We start from the raw sequence: 21,363 nt of genomic DNA, 5'->3' as shown, positions 1-21,363 counted from the left end.
GTTTTGACAAGGGCTAAATTGTGATGGCTAGACGACTGGGTTAGATCATCTCCAAAATGGAAGGTCTTGTGGACTGTTCCTGGGATGCAGTGACTATTAACCTACCAAAAGTGGTCCAAGGAAGGACAACCGGTGAACTGCGATAAGTTTATGGGTGCCCAGGTCTCACTGATGCACATGGAGTGTGAAGGCTAGCCCGTCTGGTCCAATCCAACAGAAGAGCTACTGTAACACCAATTGCTGAAAAAGTTAATGCTGGCTATGAAAGAAAGGTGTCACAACACATAGTGCATCACAGCTTACTGCGGGCTGAGTAGCCTCAGACTGGTCAGAGTGCCCCTGTTGATCCTTGTCCACCACTGAAAATGCCTACAATGGGCACATGAGCATCAGAACTGGACCATGGAGCAATGGAGGAAAGTAGTTTGGCCTGATGAAGCACGTTTCCTTTTGCATCATGTGGAAGGTTGGGTGTGTGTGCATTGCTTACCTGGGGAAGAGATGGCATCAGGATGCACTATGGGAAGAAGGCAAGCAGGAAATCTGCTGGGAAACCTTGGGTCCTGGCATTCCCGTGGATGTTACTTTGACATGTTCCACCTACCTAAATATTGTTGCAGACCAAGCAAACCCCTTCATGGCAATGGTATTCCCTAATGGTGAATGGGTGGCACGGTGGTGTTGTGGTTAGCACTGTCGTCTCACAGTAAGAAGGTTCTGGGTTTGAGCCCAGCGGCTGACAGGGGCTTTTCTGTGTGGAGTTTGCATGTTCTCCTCGTGTCTGTGTGGGTTTCCTCCGGGTGCTCCGGTTTCCCCCACAGTTCAAAGACATGCGGTTAGGTTTACATGGGGCGGCCTTGGTCTGAAGTGCCCTTGAGTGAGGCTCCTAACCCCCAACTGCTCCCTGGGTGCTGTAGCATAGCTGCCCACTGTTCTGTGTGTGTGTGCTTATTGTTCACTTGTGTGTGTGCATGCGTGTGTTCACTGTTTCAGATGGGTTAAATGCAGAGGGTGAATTTCACTGTGCTTGAGTGTGCATGTGACAAATAAAAGCATCTTCTTCTAATGGCAGTGGCCTCTTTCAGCAGGATAATGTACCCTGCCACACTGCAGATATTGTTTGGAATAGTTTAAGGAACATGGCAAAGAGTTCAAGGTGTTGACTTGGCCTCAAAATTCCTCAGATTTCAATCCGATTAAGCATCTGTGGGATGTGCTGAACAAACAAGTCTCATCCATGGAGGCCCCACCTCACAACTTGCAGTCTTAAGGTGCTTAACATCTTGGTGCTTTCTGTCTTAAATTGGAACTGCTGAAAATCTGATTTGAGCAATTTGTCAGAACACGGTTGTGGTTCTGGCCAGCCAAAGACATTGTGACTTGACTGTTGCTCGAATGTCCTCTTGTCTATTGCAGGTCAGTAAAAATTCAGACAAAAAAGTGGACAACTGTAAATGCCTGTTTTCCACTTGGAGGTAGATGAATCACAAGGCCACTAATATTCTGATAAGTTTTTATATATCCTGAATAAGGACATTTTAACCACTGTGCTGTTAATTTAACATGCATTACTTACTCTAGTGAATGTGTATGAACTTTTGAATGAATCTGATACGACACCACATACTATGGGTGCTTCTGCGAGGTTTAGCTCTAGCAAAGAAGCCTCATATTAATTCCACTTGTTTAATCAATAGGTCTCACTCTTCAAATGGCAGATGAGTCATATCAGGTGTGATGCTGCTTGCCTCAAATGAAAAGACACAGGCACACAGTGCTTTTGAGGATAAGATAGAACGAGTTAAACCCATGTATCCTGTTCTTTAACCCCTTGGCTGCCAGCCATAATTAATTGTAATGTGCTGGGCATATAGGACAAAATTGGGATATTTTGATAAGCTTTCTCTAACTTGTTCAGAACTTTATATTTTTAATATTTGTATAGAAAAATCACAAAAAACACTGTTGTAGAGTAAAAATAACTTTAGCGATCAAAAACAACTTCAAAAACATCCAAACAAGACGTCTTGTCAATGAGAACCTGTCCATAAATATGAATTACTAGTACTTGAAAACACAGTGTACACCAAGTAACTGGGTACTGTTTTTATGATGGTCTTTGGTATGACCCAACCATGAATAGAACTTGCTATCTCCCAATCAAGAAGCAGGCACACTAACCACTAGGCCAACTCATGGTAATGGGCCACTGTGAAGTAAAAGTAATGTGCCATGTACTGTAAGGTACATAAAAGGAGGTGTTTATGACGAGTAGCATACGTCATAAGGCACAGCGGTAAAAGATTTCATGATGTATGTGACTTGTCCAAGGCCATTGAAGGGGTTAATTTTCAGGTAATGGACAAAAAAGACTTGTTATATCATTGAATGTACACTAATAGTGTTCAAATTGACTCACTTAAAGGGCATATCACGGGTAAATTCAGGAGCAAGATCAATGTAATTCTCCTATTTTATATTAAACTTTGGTCAAATATCTGTAACATTCTGCATTCTCTGCAATTTTTTTACCTTGCGCAATACCAGAAAAATTCAGTTGAAATCAAGCCATTTGAGGTGAATTGGTCTGCCTCTGAAAAAACTTGGCATTTGGATTTCCCGGGAAACACTGATTTTCGTGACGTCACGTGTGGGATGCCTCCCTTTGAATCCTACGTCAGTGCTGGTTTGTTTATGAGAAAACGACCTGGTGGTTTTCTGCAAATTTCTTCAATGTTATCACGTAATTATTAAAATGGTTAACAGATGTATCGTAGGAGGGTGTAGCAACACCAATCTTGATGGGATTAGTAGTCATCATTTTCCAAAAGACCGGACAATGAGAGAGAAATGGGAGCGCTTGGTCTACACAGGCTGTGCACTGAAACCGTGCAAGCTCACGCAGCCTGCTGGCACTTCCGCAGGTAACGTCATGAATCTGGCTCCAGACTCCCTTGGGATTTTTCCAGACACATTTTGTTATTTTATTTTTTTCTGCTGTAGACAGATGGCCTTGTGCAAAATTACCCTTCTGGATGAGTGTGTAAAGGGACATTCTTTCATATAAAAAAACCCTGAAATTGGTCCACAATACACCCTTTAATCTATTAGGTAAATGTATATAATTTGTATCTTTTGTATATATTTTTTGCAAAGAAGGTTTGAACTGTATCCATCCATTTTGGCATATCACTACAGTGACGTGGCCGCTCTGACAGCTTCAGCCATCAAAGTCTCTAGGGAACATTACAGTAGTGGATTCCCGTTGCTTTCTACTGGATTATTATAGAGGTTTTCTCCTCTCAACCATTCACACACACAAAAAGACATATGTACAATTTAGAGTCACCAATTAGCCTAACCTGCATATCTTTGGACTGTGGGAGAAACCAGAGCATCCAAAGGAAACCCACACAGACATGGGGAGAACATGCAAACTCCACACAGAAAGGCCCCCATCGGCCACTGGGCTCGAACCCAGAACCTTCTTGCTGTGAGGTGATAGTGCTAACCACTTGCACCACCGTGCTGCCTTGAACTATATTGCTAAGGCTAAATCGGTTTTTACTATGCCTGAGGTACTGTAGATGTTCCACATCTGGGAACAAATTTGTATGGGTTTATAAGAGTATATGAACTTGTTTGTGTCTGTTAATACATGCTGATGTTATCAGGCTTGAAAAAATTGTATTTCAGTTTTGCTGCTTCATCTTGTTGCTAGAGATATGGAGTGGCATAAAATGGGCTTTACCTTGAGGCACTTTTCACTGAGTGAGAAAAGAGGGAGTTAGAGCACTGGGATGAGGAGGATGGGCAAATAGAGGACCGAAGGAAGATGACAGAGAATGAAAAGAAAGACGAGAGTGGGATGAAAAGTGGCTGGTGGTCTGATCGTGGTGTTTATTAGTGAGACTGAAAACAAAAATGGTCATCCTCCTATCTGCTTCCATGGTAACATGTGTGTGTGTGTGCTATCTTACAAAGTGATTTTTAAGTGAGCTTTTTGTACAGTGCAAGAAGGAGCTGACTCATCTAGTTAGTATCTAATCGAGGTCAAAGTCACGCAGATCCTCTTGATCTTGTGTGCATGCACGTGTGTGTATACATGTGTGTATATGCATGTGTACTTGTGTCATTTTCTGACCATATTTGCTGGTTGTGTTTGTGTGTTATGTGCATGTGTTTGCATTCTTTATAACTAATGTTAAGCCCCTTGACATTAGAAAGTACTGTTTTAGCTGCGAGACATGACTAGTAAGAAAAATGTAATATGACCTTGTCTACATGACCTCCATCCATCCATCCATCCATCCATCCATTTTCTGCCACTTAGCCGGGTCCGGGTCGTGGGGGTAGCAGCCTAAGCAGAGCAGCCCAGACTTCCCTCTCCCCGGTCACCTCCACCAGCTCTTCCGGGGGAATACCGAGGCATTCCCAGGCCAGCTGAGAGATGTAATCTCTCCAGCGTGTCCTGGGTCTGCCCCAGGGTCTCCTCCCGGTGGGACATGCCCAGAGAACCTCCCCTAGGAGGCATCCAGGGGGCATCCTAACAAGGTGCCCGAACCACCTCAACTGACTTCTTTCGTTGACCATGACCAGGTGCATATTCAAAATGGAACCTCTGTGTGTGTCTAAGTCCAGTATTTTTCATGCTGGTGTCTAAAGCATGAAACAAGACTACGTGTTATTATCTCATCTCATTATCTCTAGCCGCTTTATCCTTCTACAGGGTCGCAGGCAAACTGACCCAGCTGACTACGGGCGAAAGGCGGGGTACACCCTGGACAAGTCGCCAGGTCATCACAGGGCTGACACATAGACACAGACAACCATTCACACTCACATTCACACCTACGGTCAATTTAGAGTCACCAGTTAACCTAACCTGCATGTCTTTGGACTGTGGGGGAAACCGGAGCACCCGGAGGAAACCCACACGGACACGGGGAGAACATGCAAACTCCGCACAGAAAGGCCCTCGCTGAGCCCAGACCTTCTTACTGTGAGGCGACAGCGCTAACCACTACACCACCGTGCTGCCCCTACATGTTATTATTTTCAGATCAATTTTAATGTCATAGAAAAAAAAATTGCACATCAAAAAATAATTTTTTGGGTCTGAGTCCAGATTGACAGTCTTAGATTGCATAATGTGACATGCCTCCCAGTAGCCTATTTAATGCCATTGTGACTGAAATCTCAGAATGTGACTGCTGCTGCTCTGATGCTTGTCTAAAGGATTTCATATGATGCGAAACTCATGGGTGTCGTGAATTTCACCTCTCATCATCAGGTATATTTCCCTATAGTTATGTTTGGTGTTTACTCCATTTGCTTTTATTTCTGTCCTAGTCCTGTCTCCACCCCGTTCTAACATTGGTCGATTACCCTAATGTTTTCACTTGTTCTGTGTCAAGTCCTTAATTAGTTTGTCTCTATATACCCTGTCGTTTCTGTTCCTTATTGTTAATTCTTATCATTTATCTAACATTTATCTTATCCAAACTAATTTTCTTGTTTTCCATTTCCTTTGTTTCTAGATTTACTTCCTGGTTTTGATCCTTACATGTTTTCCTTAATTATGAATATGTCCTCATTTAATTCTGTTTACCTGTGTTTTAACCCCGTATGACTATGATTTTTGGATTTACTCAAATAAATCATGCACTCGCATTTTGCCTTTACTAATTACACTTCACAGTGGGACAGCTACAAATATGTGAGTGACAATAGCGGAACATACACAAAACATTCTAATGGACAGATAAAATATCTGTAGGGGAGTGCAGAGAGACTTTGGACAAGTTTTCAGCTTTTGTAGATTGTGTGAAATTCTTTGTAGGTAGCATCACATTTATATTGCATTATAGAATATTTACTACACCCTCTTACCTCAACATTAGTTTCTCAGCTTGTCACATATACTGGCCTTCAGGCTTCACTTTTTCTGTCATTAATTTTTGTGGGAAAACATGAGACATTATGTTGGGAGACTTGGGACACAGCGGGGGAAATATGGAACAAAAATAAAATACCCTGGCCTACATGTTTCATTTTTTATTTATTATCAAAACTTGTAACATATGAACTGTATAAAGACACAATGCTGGTACACTACCCAAAACCTGACTAAACAAACCAGTTCTATTTTCAAGAAGGAATGAAATAAACTTAATCCTCATGCAGGTACACTCCCACATTTTTTACAAAATTTTGGAACAATTTTATATTCGTTAACCACCAGAGAAAACCTGTAACATGACAATCTTCACAGAGAAACATGACCTGTCCCAACTCTCCCCATCTGGCCAGTTCATCTCATCTCATCTCATTATCTCTAGCCGCTTTATCCTTCTACAGGGTCGCAGGCAAGCTGGAGCCTATCCCAGCTGACTACGGGCAAAAGGCGGGGCACACCCTGGACAAGTCGCCAGGTCATCACAGGGCTGACACATAGACAACCATTCACACTCACATTCACACCTACGGTCAATTTAGAGTCACCAGTTAACCTAACCTGCATGTCTTTGGACTGTGGGGGAAACCGGAGCACCCGGAGGAAACCCACGCGGACACAGGGAGAACATGCAAACTCCGCACAGAAAGGCCCTTGCCGGCCATGGGGCTCGAACCCGGACCTTCTTGCTGTGAGGTGACAGCGCTAACCACTACACCACCGTGCCGCCGCCCCCCCAGAATTTAATTTTAATAAATTATATTATCAATGGTAACTCTAGGCTACATACTATAATTCCTAACAAATCCCAAATTAACCAGTGTACATTACACCATAGAATGGAGGTGGACTGCGGAGTAGAAAAAAAGTTTTGGTTAACAAAAATATTTACCTCCACAGACCTTGCTGCAGTGTCCAGCTTCGTGGCTCCAAAGGAAGTAGGTTACTCTAAGGGACCACAGTTAACTTCTGATGTAATCTAAAACCTGATTGGTTGAAATTAATTTATGGGAATGCAAAATGTCCCAAATCTCCCCATCCCAAGTCTCCCCGCTGTCCTTTATTACCTCAAGACTCACTTTGAAGAATATTTATATTTCTGCAAGCCCGTTTTCTGCACAAAACAGAATCACACTGACTGATGACTTGGGCAGAACATAGTAATTTTCTTTAATCACTGGTTTATCGTTAGATGATCTTTATCATACAATCTGACATGGAGAGCATGTTATCATGCAGTCTGTTTAATACAAAACTTACACCAAACAACTTTTCAAGCAGTTTCACTGTCACAGACAAATTTCTAATGTTGGAATAAAATCATGAGAGTTTTGTGAGTTTTGACAGTTGTAGCATGCTCCTGTCATCTTGATCATTTGTTGTAAGGTGGTCAGGATAGCTGTCTTAAGTCAGTCTTTTTTCTTGTCTTGATGTTCTGATAAAATCAGCCATGATAAATATTATCTTTAGTCTTGGCTCATACAAATAGTTCCTCTGCAAGATCCCCAGTCTCTGAAAATCAGAGATAATTGCTTGACAAATTGTTTTATTTAAGGCTGGGATAACTCGGTGACTAATGACACTTTGCCCTGAGATGTGACAGGGTGTCAGACTTTAGTCTTTTAAAAGTCTTTTCAGAGTCTTTTCAAAGTATTTTAATGTACGGTTAGCATTAGAAATCAGCCAAGATTTTACTAGGATCATCTCCTACAGTGTGACAGTTAATAGTCTTAGAAATCACACAGTCTAAAACTTAAAGGAACAAAGAGAATAAATGTTGTGAGTCTTTGTTTAATGGAAACTGATTTCTTGCCTTACTGTGTTAATTGCTTTGTAATTGCTGCATGTTTAGGGCCAGTTTTGAGATGTGAAATATAATTGGAGATGATCGTCTCATTTTCAGTCTCAGTACTGGCTATGTTTCTCACACTGACATCTTGTAATCAGACAGGTCTGTATTACAAGCCCTTTGATTATTTAGTCAGTCAGATATAGACCCCATAATCTTTTCAGTCCTTATACATTGTCCTCTGTCATAATCATAAAATTTCACAATTGTAACACTTGCTTTTTCTTTTTTCTTTTATTATTTTCTTTATATATTCTCAACTAGAAGTGTGGCATTTCTCATTATGTGTAAGAGATGGTGTGTGTCCCTGTGAATTGTGGCTTCTCTCACCACTAAGTTACTCCTTTACTAAGTTAAAAAAAAAAAAATGAATCCACTGTTATTAACCCAGAGTCCTAAGCAAATAGGCTTCTCTTCTAAAAAATTAAATAGCTTAAATTTTTTTTCAGTCCTTCTTGTTGACTTCCTGTGAGCTCTATGGGTTTATTCAAACAGATGTCCACAGAAACATGTCGCAATCTATGAGAACTCAGTCAGCTATAGATCTTCTACTCTAGCGATAACGGTTGTTTTCAGACCACGTCTGCAGCCCTGACCCATCCATCCACACAAACTGCTCACAGACAATAGACAAATTTAGATTATTTCAGCTTTAGCATTCAATATGTAATTGGTGTTTTTATGTGAGCCCAGCTTTCTGCAAATATTTGTAAGGGAACTCTATCATCATTCCTTTGTCATTAGTGTTGTCTCACTCAGAAATAGTGTGCTGGGGAGAACAGCTCCCCCTCTGATGAGCGAATCCAAGCACAAAAGATTGAGCTCATTGGAAGATCATTTTGCTGATAACAGCCTGAAGAGAGCACAATCCCATCTGTCTATCAGAAAACACTCATTACCCAAAGCTAACCCTCTTTCTTGTCTCCTTTTCTTCTATGATTCACTCTGTTGGACTCGTATGATGTATTTAGAAACCTCTAAATACCAGTCTCCTGTGTTTGACACTTGCCCTTTCAGGACACCTCAGCCTCTGTGTGACCTCTGCAGTGTGAAGAGCTGCACTGACTATTCTTTCATATGAAACAAGAGAAAAACTATCATAAGGCTGAGTGATGTTTTGACAGGGGCTTTTTCAGGAGAAAGAAGTATAAATAATTTCTCTGTCCTGGGTGCATGTGTTCATCTGGGTCACCACTTGACCCTGTTCAGATGAGGATCATTTTTGGGTCTCTCTCTCTCTCTCTCTCTTTATATTTATGCCTGTTCCAGGAAGTCTCTCCTTTCCTTCATCTTAGCCATGTTTCCTGAATGTCCAGCTAACGTCTCAAAAAAAGTCCAAACACGAGGCATATGATTTCTTTAGAGATTTTTTTTTCATCAGTTTTATCCAAAGGGACCCTTCTGAGATTTCATATACTTTTCCAATGATTGTGCATGATGTCACAACTGATAGATCTATATGGGGAAGACCTGGTTTGCTTTTAAATGAGTGGCTCGTATTTGTCTAAATACTGCGTATTATACTGTGTAATTACTAAATGTAAATACTGTGCAAAACTGTATTATCTGTATCTTGTAAATGTTGCTGACGTAGGAGTATAATGAACAATCCAACATCAGTAAAGTGTTGAAAGTAACACTGTTCAGAGTAGTTCATGTCCAAACAAGAATGTTTTAGATATGAAGTGGACATACTCACTGGAAGGGGCAGTACATTTTACAGATTTTGACACACTTTACACCTGGATGGATAAATGTACCCACATCACAGCCGTCATCCCTTGATACTCTCTGCCCTTATTCTTTCTACTACAGTATTTTGCCACCACACATTATAGAATATAATTTTTATTTTATAGTACAGTTTATAAGCAGATTTACAGACATCAGGGACATAACACCAGTGAGGAAGCCAGTGTTAACAGTTGAAAGCAAAAAAAAAAAAAATCTAAGATTGAGCTATGAAGTAAAAAAAGGGGCTTGAGAAGAACCAAGACTCAATGTAGGAGCCATTTCTTTTCTTTCTAGAACTGTGAATGAGTTAATTTGTATTAAATAGTCAAGTAGTTATACTGTAGTTTAATATAAAATATTGATCGCCAATAATTATAATAATACAAATATCATAGTTATGACTGCATTCAGGGCAGCACGGTGATGCAGTGGTTAACACTGTCATCTCACAACAAGAAGGATCTGGGTTCAAATCTCGTGGCTGATTAGGGCTTTTCTGTGTGGAGTTTGTATATTTTCTCCAGGTACTCCAGTATCTTCCCATAGTCCAAAGACAGCTGGCTACTCTAAGGTGGTGTTTACATTAGACCGTATCAGCGGATCATCAGATTAATGTTTTTAAAACGATTCGCGTGCACACAGCAACGCTAATACACGATTCGCGTGCACACATGAAACGCCAATACACGGATACGCTCGGCTCCGCAGGCATCCTGCGCTCCAAATCACTCCTCCCTGAACAGCGAGTGCCCTCTGGAGGGTGCGCACTCCGGCCCTGCGCAGCTCACAGAGCACGCAAGTGAAGCGCACAAGCAGTGATTCGGGACAAATAGCAGGAAGTGAAAGTCCGCGCCGTTTTTCAGCAGTCGCGTCACATGACCAACGTGGCATGACCAACGCCAGCGAATCAGGAAGGTGAATGTCACAGTGACGTTGTCCAATGACGACGTCAGCTAGAGCTCAGCACAGTGTATCCTCGTTCCTCAATGTTTACACAGCACCGGATCAGATACGTAATGGATTGAATACGTGGGCCCTGGCGGATTCAAGTTGTTCTGCCTGTGGAGTCGTTTCCCGGCGTTTTAATGTGAACAGACAGTGCATCCGCGACGAAAACGAGACGGATACGGTCTAATGTAAACGCCACCTAAATTGCCCAAAGGCATGAACATGAGTGTGAATGGTCATTTATCTCTGCGATAGATTGGCGACCTTTCTAGGGTGTATCCCTCTTACCCCTCTTGACAGCTGGGATTGGTTTCAGCTTCCCCTGCTACCCTGATGGATAAGTGTTATAATGGATGGACTGCTTTCACTAAGTCTTTAACTGTAAGTTAGGTGTAAAGCAGATCATAGTAAACAGTAAATCAGTGAGGATGGAGCAGGAGCTTGGAGTTCTCTGAACAGGAGCAGGGATTTCCTTATCTGCTGTCCTCTTGACTAGAGCAGAAACCTGTAATCCAGTGGACAGGACCAGGAATGTTACAACTTCTGGAGAGGAGAAGAAAGTTGTCTTCTGAGCTGGTGCCGAAATGTGAAGTCCTCTGGAAAGGAGCAAGAATTTCCGTGGGTGTTTTCTGGATACAATCACCAATTTGAGGTAGATGGGAGTAGGAAATGTAAGTCCTCTGGACAGGATCAGGAGTATGTAGTCCTTTAGACAAGACGAGAAGCATTTAGGAGCAGGAACTTTTTGTGCTCTGGACAGAAGCAGGAAGTTGAACAGAGGTTTATAGTCCTTTAGACAATAACAGGAGCTTTTAGTTCCCAGGACATTGTATATTTCAGGATGGCAGGAGTAGAAGCTTTTAGGCATGATGGCTTGTCGACCTCATAGGGTAAGGGTTGGATCTGTGTGCCCTTATTTTCTGTAAGATTTAGTAATCCTGAAAGGGACTTACCTTTTTTGCCTTCACCGAGGAGCCGATTGGCTCAGTGGGGTATTTATTTTCCAGTGATGCTATCCACTGCCTTGTCTGGAGATGTCTGTTCAGCAAGCAGTGAACAGACCGAGCAGAATGAATTGTGCCAAGGCAGGTTCTCAAGTGATGTGTTTCCTCTCCCTCATGAATAACATTAACACAGGTTCAATCAGGGAGCATGCTGGGGCCTGAATTCACTCACCACACCATTAACATCTTTATTTTAAGTCTCAGCATCCATAGAATATCACAGAGTGAATGTTTTGTGTTAGAGTAAATGTTTTGCAAGGAATGGCAATGAATAGCTTTAATAATATTTCTAATGCACTGACAAAACTAATTTAGCTCAAGGTCCTGTTTCTGTGGTGTTACCTTTGCTGGGTTGTGTAGTGGCTAGTGTAAGCATGAATTGAATATAAATGGTATTCTATTTTGTACAGTATGTTAAAAAAAAAGGTTTTAAGTGAAATTATTTAGTACAGTGTCTGGTAGCTTGTGTCTTCAGGCTTGCATTAGCTGTAGACAGAACGTGTGGGTGTGTGGATGCTCTGTTGGGAACCTGAACGTTAACGTTTATCCATGGAATAGAGCTCCTGTGGCATTCAGTATAGAGAGCTATGTAAAGGACCGTGAATGCTTATGAGTCTCCACACTGGCAGGTTCACTGTTACATTTCACATTATATTGCTCTTCTTTCTTTTCTCTCCTTCACTGCTCAAATGACCAGGATCACAGATCTGGCAGATCAATATGTTGAGTTGAAGTCAGTTAAGCTCAATCAAGAAAATACTGACACTGAATTAGTCTTATAACAGGTTGAACTTTGGTTTGCGTTCCACATATTACAATATGTGCTAGATCAGAACAAATGTGATTTTTTTTTTTTGCTTTAAGTACAAAATTCCTACAAAACCCTATCTTGTCATTCATTAATATTATCATTGTACATCTACATCATATACTAGGGTTGTAATTTTATGTGATTACTTGAAAATTTGTCATGTCAGTGATAGGTAAACCAGAACAGAAGATTTAACAGCTCCAAGTCATTTAAAATAAACTGTTATTAAATTGATGGAAGCCTGTACCCTTCTCATTGACCTGAATCCTGCACCAGCCCTGATGCTCTTTCCATCATTATATAAGACTACAGGAATGAAGGATTAAACTTTCCTGAGGCTTGTCTCGCCCAGTAGCTCACAGAATAATTAGTCAGCTTTGTACCTAGCTCACATTACTGATATCCTGAGAGCAGCTTTCAGGAGCAAGAGAGGGAGAGAATAAGCATGATGACAGATTTCAGAACGCACAGTATGATGTTGTGTATATATATAGCAGAAACAAAACATTCTTGAGTTGGGGAGCTTGCAGCCTTACACTCATGATCAAGCTGCTTCTTATTATTATTCTGATACTACAATTAAGCATCTGCTTACAGATGAATTTCAAAGGTGTTTACTTCATTATGAGGTATTATCGATCTGTCTCCATTTCCTGCCAAATTTTGTAGTAGAGATATTCTTTAAATCTCCAAATCCCAAAGCCATACATCATAAAACAGAATGCGAGTACATGAAGTGTGGTAGAGACTTAGTCCTACCAGAAATCATCAAGCTTGCATCTAGGTTGACTTGTCAACTTGTTTTAAACATGTTTGTTTAAAGCATTTTTAGTTTCAATTTTTAGTTCGCATGGTGGTGCTGCATGTACCATTGGTGCCTCATTGCTCCAGGGTCCCTGGTTCCTGAGTTTGGGTTACTGTCTCTATGGAGTTTTTCATGTTTTCTGCATGCCTCTGTGAGTTTCGTCTGGATTTCACCCAAAAAATATGATGGTAAGAGGATTAGCTACACTAAATCCCATCCATCCATTATCTATACCACTTATCTATCTGGTTCGCAGGAGCCAAGCCCAGCTGACTTCAGGTACCACCTGGACAGATCACCATTCATACTCACATTCACACCTATGGGCAATTTTAGAGTAGCCAGTTGACCTAATCCGCATGTCTTTGGACTGTGGAAGGAAACTGGAGCACCCAGAGGAAACCCATGCAGACGCAGGCTTAACATGTAAATGGCACACAGAAAGGTTCCAGTTAACCACAAGGTTCGAACATAGAACCTTCTTGATGTGAGGCAACAGTGCTAACCACCGCACCACCATGCCACCCCACTGGTATCCCATTCAGGGTGTATTCCCATTGATCCTGGAATAGGTTCTGGATCCTCCAAGACCCTAATCAGGATAAAGAAGTTACTGAAGATGGATGGATCAAGTCAAGTTTATTTTTTATAGCACTTTTAACACTAGACATTGTCGCAAAGCACCTTTACAGAATTTTAGTGGCTTTAAACATGAGCTAATTTTACCCCTAGTCTATCCCCAATGAGCAAGCCTGTGGCAATGGTGGCAAGGAAAAACTCCCTCAGACAAGATTAGGAAGAAACCTCAAGAGGAATCAGACTCAAAAGGGAAACCATCTTCATTTGAGTGATAACAGCATGATTATAACATTTTAACAGCTTTAAAATGGATGAATGAACATGTTTAATACTGGATATCAGAGATTTTGTGAAATCCAAAATTGTTTTTTTTTTCCCAGCATGCAGTAGTTTTGCCTCTCTCACCACTCCAACAAACACTGTCATGATGGTGACTTTATTGGATGAGAAATGCTCAGGGTGGCATGGTGGTGTAGTGGTTAGCGCTGTCACCTCACAGCAAGAAGGTCCGGGTTCGAGCCCTGTGGCCGGCAAGGGCCTTTCTGTGAGGAGTTTGCATGTTCTCCCCGTGTCCGCGTGGGTTTCCTCCGTGTGCTCTGGTTTCCCCCACAGTCCAAAGACATGCAGGTTAGGTTAACTGGTGGCTCTAAATTGACCCTAGGTGTGAATGTGGTTGTCTGTGTCTATCTATCAGCCCTGTGATGACCTGGCGGCTTGTCCAGGGTGTACCCTGCCTTTCGCCTGTAGTCAGCTGGGATAGGCTCCAGCTTGCCTGTGACCCTGTAGAACAGGATAAAGTGGCTAGAGATAATGAGATGAGATGAGAAATGCTCAGTATTGTTTGAATAGGTATAGATGTAAAGACAATGCCCATTACATGATATGTTTTAATGAACATATTTGGCCTGTAATTGCTGATGCCTGAGCATCCTTAAATTCAGATTTATCCATTACATCATTTTACATGGTATATGGTCATTAAGATGTTTTGCCTCATTTGGCACATTTTGTACTGTCTATGACCATATCAGAAATCAATTGGAAGATGGTTTTAGTGGAGTTATGCCTGAAGACTATACATGAATATGTCTTCTATATCTGTATGTACCATTATTTATGTACCAGGGCATTGTAATTTATTTTATTTTATTTATTTTATTTTATTTTTCAGGACAGTGCACATTAATGAACATATATACATACATGTAAATGTGCCAGATTTTAGCACAAGTGCTAATTTCCATCTGTTGTCCAACATAGGCAGGTTAGATGTATGTTAAACACAAACAGAGTAGTAATAAGAACAAGTAGTAAGAGTATATAAAAGCAATGGAAAGGTAGTAATAAAAGTAATGGCTCTCTTCATTTCTTGCTGCTGCATAACACAAAACAGAGTCTGAAATATGAGACACAGTCAAACAGGGGTAATGTATAGTGTTACATACTTGATTGCATTTTTGATTGATTTGAAACATGAGGGATATTTGAATGATCTTCCAGTATACTTAGGCTCTGATTACATGCTTTAGATGCAGTCAACACTGGATTTAAACAAAAACATGGACAAGCTGAAGGGTATTAGTGTGCATCGGCAATATTGTAAATCTTCCATTCATTCAGATCAAAGCTTATATCACTAAGGTCAGGAAATCAGGAGCAAAAACAGAAAGTGTAAATTGCAGACTGTGGGAGATGGGATTACAATATCTGATTTAACAGTTCAAGCCAAATATCTGTAATGTACTCCAATCTGCATACACTATGAATCTTTATACATAATACAGTTAGAAGTAGTGTTAATGTCAGTGATGTGTGTGATGGCGTATTGAGAGCTGTGTATCTGATACTTAATCCTTCCTTTAATCTTCTGATCTAGCATCACTTGTTTGTAATTAAAAATACTTTCTTTGTTTGAAAAAAATGTCACCTTGATTTATGGCCTTGAACAGGATTGTTGAATGTGTCTGTGTTAAATGATAAAGGTTAATTACAGCCAGCAAAGCCTGATGAATAAGTAATGCTCTGGGGCAGTGAGAGAAGTGCAGCTGGCTTTGTTCTCTTACTTTATCAGCGTCTCTGTCTCTTAGAATGCCTCATTTAAGTCTCATCCTGTTGGAGATCTATCCTGGCAAATGTGCCCTCAAAGACACTCAAGTGTTGCGGATATCATTTAGTGGCCGCCATCAGACTTAAAGCAGGAATCAATTTATGGATTTGATAATAAATAAGGAATGTCATAATTGCATATATGACTATGTGAAATTGTCTGATTTATTTATGAGCTTTAAAGTTTGGGGTAATCATGTACGCATAAAGAGTGATGAGTTTTTACATGCTATATATAAATTCAATGTCCTAGCATTGTGGGTATGCTGTATGACATTTTTATTGCTTTTTGTACATTTTCAGAAATATTTCCGGAAACATTGTACATTTCTCTATGCAAAAATACCTCAAAGCCTTTCTCAAAACCAAAGCATTTCTTAGCACATTTGGACATTCAGGTGTTTTTCCACTATTTTCTTCTGTTTTGTCAAGACATTCATAGTGTACTCTAGAATTATTGGTAGCCTTAAATTAAAAAAAAAAAAATAAGCAAAAATTCTTGCCTAACATAAACATTCTACACAGTAAGTGTTGAAAGTGTTTCATTGTTTAATTCAGTCTTGAACTGTTCCCAGAAGGTGATATATGCAGCTTCTAATGAAGTGAAATGTATGTGAGTCCTATTTGCTCCTATCCGTGTGGTTTGCTTATTAGTGCGCCGTTTCGCTCTGATAATCCTCACTTTCAGCACTCAGGCTGTTGTTTGAACTGCGTTACTTTTATCACCTTATCACACACCGGTCATTTTCTAACGTTCATCAAGAGATAAATCCTCTTTTCAGTAATTATGCAATAATGAGTGCACTGTATGATAGTGACAGAAGACAGATTTATTTTTTTTACTCAAAACTAAATTTGACTGATTGTAATTGACAATCATTTTTAAAGATATATTGAGTAGATATTTCTATGCTCCTTTCAATTTCCTTATAGCTCTAACCAACGTGAAGTTATGGGCCATCGACAGGCAGTGCTTTCAGACCATCATGATGAGAACCGGACTGATAAAGCACGCAGAGTACATGGAGTTTCTCAAAAGGTTAGAAACTTAGTGTGTGTGTGTGTGTGTGTGTGTGTGTGTGTGTGTGTGTGTGTGTGTGTGTGTGTGTGAATAATGTGCCAAATGTATCTACGTATTTTCAATTTAATGTGTGAATGTCTGCAACTGTGTGTGTGTGCGCGCGCATTGGCACTGCAGCTGTCATGTTAGTTTTGTGTGTCCATGACAGTCTTCTCTGCATCCAGCTGAAAGCACCCCCTTCCTTCTTTCTCTTCTCCTTTCTTTTCATCTTTCATCTAAAGGCTCTATTTGCATAATATCACATTGAAAAGAAAGCATGGGAAATATTTTACATATTAAAGACAGAATTCTGCATGGATGAGTTTATAAGTGAAATGTTACATGAAAGAAATCTTCATTGAAATATGGTTGCGTAATAACAGTTCTTTGGAAGCTTCACTGCTCCACTGACACAAAGCCTTTGTGTATAAAGCTTTTTTCTATCTCTATCTCTCAATGGCTCCTAATCTGTCCTTCCTCTTCTCTATATCTCGCTCTCTGTCTACCTCTGGTATGTGTCTGCAATGTCTATAGGTTTGTAAACATACATTTTCTTTTACATTAATCTTTTTTTACTTAATAAAGTGAAAATATGGCTGCAGGGATGGGGTTAGATTGCTGGCATAATCTGTCTTTCAGTCACAGTTTTGCAGTTACTGCTTTATTTAATTGCTACTAATTAAGGTAATGATGTGGCATTATTGTTTATTAGGAAGTTTATAGAGATAAGGGGCACATTTTGTCTTTTTATTATTTTCTGAATAATGCTTACTTTTCAAGAAAACCAAATCTGTGCAAAAGATAAGAGGAAGTAAGCATGATGTCTGTAATGAAAAGCTTTACCTCGTCTTCTGACCCTAAAGGGACATGCTGACAAAAATAATAATGCAGCTATTGAGAACTGTGCTGTAAATTGTTTCTGTATAGTAGAGTGCCAAAGGACTCTGCTTTGGAGAGTGCCAAAGGACTCCTGCTTTGGAGAGGCTATTTGTGGGCGGTCTGTGTGAATTTTTTTTTTTTCCACACCAGCTGGCTCACCAGCGAGAGCAGTTAATGGTCGATTAATGGTACAGATAGAAACATTGTGCTAACTTTTTTTTAGATGAGCATTAATTATTTGAGCAACAGATATTACTCATCAGATGAAAAATTTTCAAAGTGCTATTGCACAGTGATATCTAGGCATACTGTACATACATAAGCCAGAACACACAGAACAACAACTGTGGCACTGAGAAGGGCAACAAAAGGCAAAGAGAGCTAAAATATGTACCGGTATATGTTTCATCAGACTAAAGTCTAGCAGGAAAGCACAGACTTTTCAAGTAAGCACAGACTTTTCAAGCAAGACTTTTCAAGTAAACTATGCCATGCATCTAAATTGAATAATTCCTGTTTGTAGCCACAAACAATAATGACAGTTTACAAATCAAAAATGAAGACATATACAGTAGCTTTGTAAAGTGGTGCAAACTGACACTTAAGACTTTTTCCATAAATGTTAAATAAAAAAATATTTAATCACTTCAACAGTTATACATTTTTTAAAATCAGTTTTATTATTAGTCTTGGATTATGTGGAGCCTCCTCCATACAGTTCCCTGTGTCTGAGCTGTTACCATAGAAACATAATACAAAGAGTGTGTTAATATAAATCAGTCATTCATGTCACAGCCAGAGATATTGTCCAAGCTGAGCTGTTTACAAAAATGACACACACCTTCTGGCGAATCAGATTTGAGAATTCAACTGTGCTATAAAAATACATATAAACCAGTCTTAATTTTTTCCCCCATAAATACTGGCACATAATTACACATAATTATTCTGTCCGCATTCACTGGATATGAGCAATCGCGCGCTCTGATTGGCTACTCTACTACTAGGATATCGGCTCCGTGAGTAGAGAAAAACAAAATGGTGGAGCGTGTTGCTGAACCAACCAAGGATGAAATAAAAACTATACTCAAAAACAAAACCCCAAAAATTGTAATCAAATGTTTAAAAGAAACACGGAAGGCGGTCGCATTTTCTCTGCTCTCCCTCTCCCTCCTTTTTTTCCCTGCTTGTGCTTCTTTGTCTCGTCTCGTCTGCTGTACTTTTTGAAGAGACTCTCCCCGCATTACTTTCTAAACTTAAAAAAAAAGCATGGAATTGATAAACTGGTCTCCTAACAAAATTGACACAGTTTTCTTGACGAGAAGTCTGGGTTTGGGGGAACCCGCCTGCCCTGCCGGAACGTTCGCAGCTGGTTACACGATGGACGCGTGGGAGCGGTGGCGGGTCGTGTGCCTGGCGATTCTTTCTGTGGAGGACATTGAAGATATCTACCTATTCGGAACCATGATTACAGGACTTTTGCTGATTGGATTAGGCATGGCCCTGGCATATCGAGGAAATCAGACAACGGTGACAGCTGTTCAAAGCCCCACAAAACTGCCCGATATGATTGAAGCGGTGGGCAAAGCTGTCGGCACTCAGACTGTGGCTATTCAGAACTTGAACCACAATATGGTTGTTATCTTGGACAAGCTTTCGGCTTTGCAAGGAATAAGTATTTCGGAGACCAATTTGAACAGAACGGACGGAATGGACAGATATGGCCGAGCGGTGTGGACGTGCAAAGACTGCATCTGGAAAGACCAAACAATTTCTATCTCATCGACATTTGGCTCCCTGAGACAGCACCGGCCTCGGTTAAGGCCGTTGCTGAGACATTTCCCCCGGAAGGTCACTGCTGGGAGACACTCTCGCATTCCTCGCATTCCTTTTCCAACTTTCCGCGATCGCTGTTTTCATCCCCAGTGTGACAAGCGGGTACGTGACCAGCGCCCTCATGGCTGCAGGAGCGGACGGCTGCTTGCTTGCGCTGGGTTACCTCTACCTCCTCCCCTCCCCCTCTTACCCCCCACCCCTGATTGCCCCCTCCCTTCCCCCCTTTCCCCCCCTCAAGTCCCGTGTTTTAAAGTGTGCTTGTGCTATTGTGTGCTTGTGTGCGGAGGTTTTTTAAATGTTCCTACACTGTACTCCTGACAGGAGCATAGTGGGGGGGGGTTCTTTTTTTTTCCTCATCTCTCCTCATGCTACTACTGTGTTTCTTTTTCTTTTATCCCTGTCTTCCTGTCCTGTTCCCATCTGTAAGGACAGGTTGATGGTCAATTTCACTGGTACAGTGATAATAAAGGGTCCATTCATTCATACATTCAAATAATGAAAAGAATACCCAACCCCCCCCATATCTCCTGTTCCACACTCCAACCCAGTTGGTGGTGATAATGCACCTTTAAATTGGTTTGCCAACTGCCAAAAAAAACAAAAGAAGAAGAAGAAAACCCCAAAAATCCAGTGAATGTGGATAGAATAAAACAATTATTCTACAAAATTGAGTCGTGCATGGCTTATAGCCAAATCAGCACTACACGCCTCATTGGCTGTCAGCTCATATATGACTCGATTTCGTGGAATGACTCTTAATTATGCATGTATGTATATACTGAAAATTGCAGTATGCTTCTTTGCTTTTAAATAATGTTTACTCTTTATGCAAACAATAAAATGACAGGACGTGCTGAAACAATCAACAGTACCATATAGAACAACCAGTTTTTTTGTATAGCGTTAATGAATGTTGGGGAAAGTCTGTAAAATAGGTTAGTTACTTGTGATTTGTTCTGTAGTTTCTGATTAGTCAGATTCACCATTTTGAACAGCAATAAGGTGAATATAAGGATGCATATAAGGTGCTATAATGATGCATAGCCTTTAAAAATAACTTAAAATATCATTAAAATGATCAGTTACCAGTGTTTGGCCAGTAGTAGTGATGTGAGTGTTCATTAGTTAAGAGTTTTGGCTGAGTGCACAGTCCCGTCTTTGAGTAAATAACTTTTCTACTAGGTTAATTACAAAATATTGAACTTGAGTACTTAGACCCTTTACTGTCCAAATGGCATGAATGTAATAAATACTGTATAAAACTATTGGGAGTTATAGCTGTTGGAAAAAAATGACATCATATTAAGATTAAAATAATGTTTATCCCCAGCTAATAATAATAATAAAATAACTGCGATGTTCCCATGAAATTAATTTTATAAACCCTCTCTTTTGCAGTGTTCCAACATTCCATAGTCTTCCAGAAGAAATATTAAGCAAGCTGGCTGATGTCCTTGAGGAGGTAAACATTTATGTAGCTAACCCTTCAGAGCAGAAGTTTATGAATTACACTTTCATGACAATGTTCACATTTATACAGTAGTTTCAAAGACCTGGTCAAAAATGACAACTTTGATGGATACATTTTGTTTAAAATATGGTTTACTGACCTTAAGACATGGTATATGCTAAACTATGATAATTTATGCCTTAAGGCTTTTATCATCTGAATTGTCTGTCTTTAGATGTTATGCCAAAATCAAACACACTATCTGTCAACTCAAGACTATCAGCAATTGCAATCCCACTCAAAACTACTCCTATTACATTTTAGTGGATCTTATCAGTATTTGCTC

General features: G+C 40.3%; 1 protein-coding gene across 2 annotated transcripts in view; it reads left to right on the top strand.

Moving 5' to 3' along the window:
• The window catches only part of prkg1a (protein kinase cGMP-dependent 1a), a 144,581-nt gene that overhangs the window by 73,244 nt on the left and 49,974 nt on the right, over nt 1–21,363 (top strand). For both annotated transcript variants that reach the window (XM_060925881.1, XM_060925879.1), the window contains exons 4-5: nt 16,726–16,831; nt 20,966–21,029. In XM_060925881.1, coding sequence (XP_060781864.1) covers nt 16,726–16,831; nt 20,966–21,029 — 170 coding nt within the window. The remainder of the gene's footprint in view (nt 1–16,725; nt 16,832–20,965; nt 21,030–21,363) is intronic.

Source organism: Neoarius graeffei, chromosome 7, assembly GCF_027579695.1.
Source record: "Neoarius graeffei isolate fNeoGra1 chromosome 7, fNeoGra1.pri, whole genome shotgun sequence".
In the NCBI taxonomy this organism is placed as follows: Eukaryota; Metazoa; Chordata; class Actinopteri; order Siluriformes; family Ariidae; genus Neoarius; species Neoarius graeffei.
This window is presented reverse-complemented; position numbering and strand designations above follow the sequence as displayed.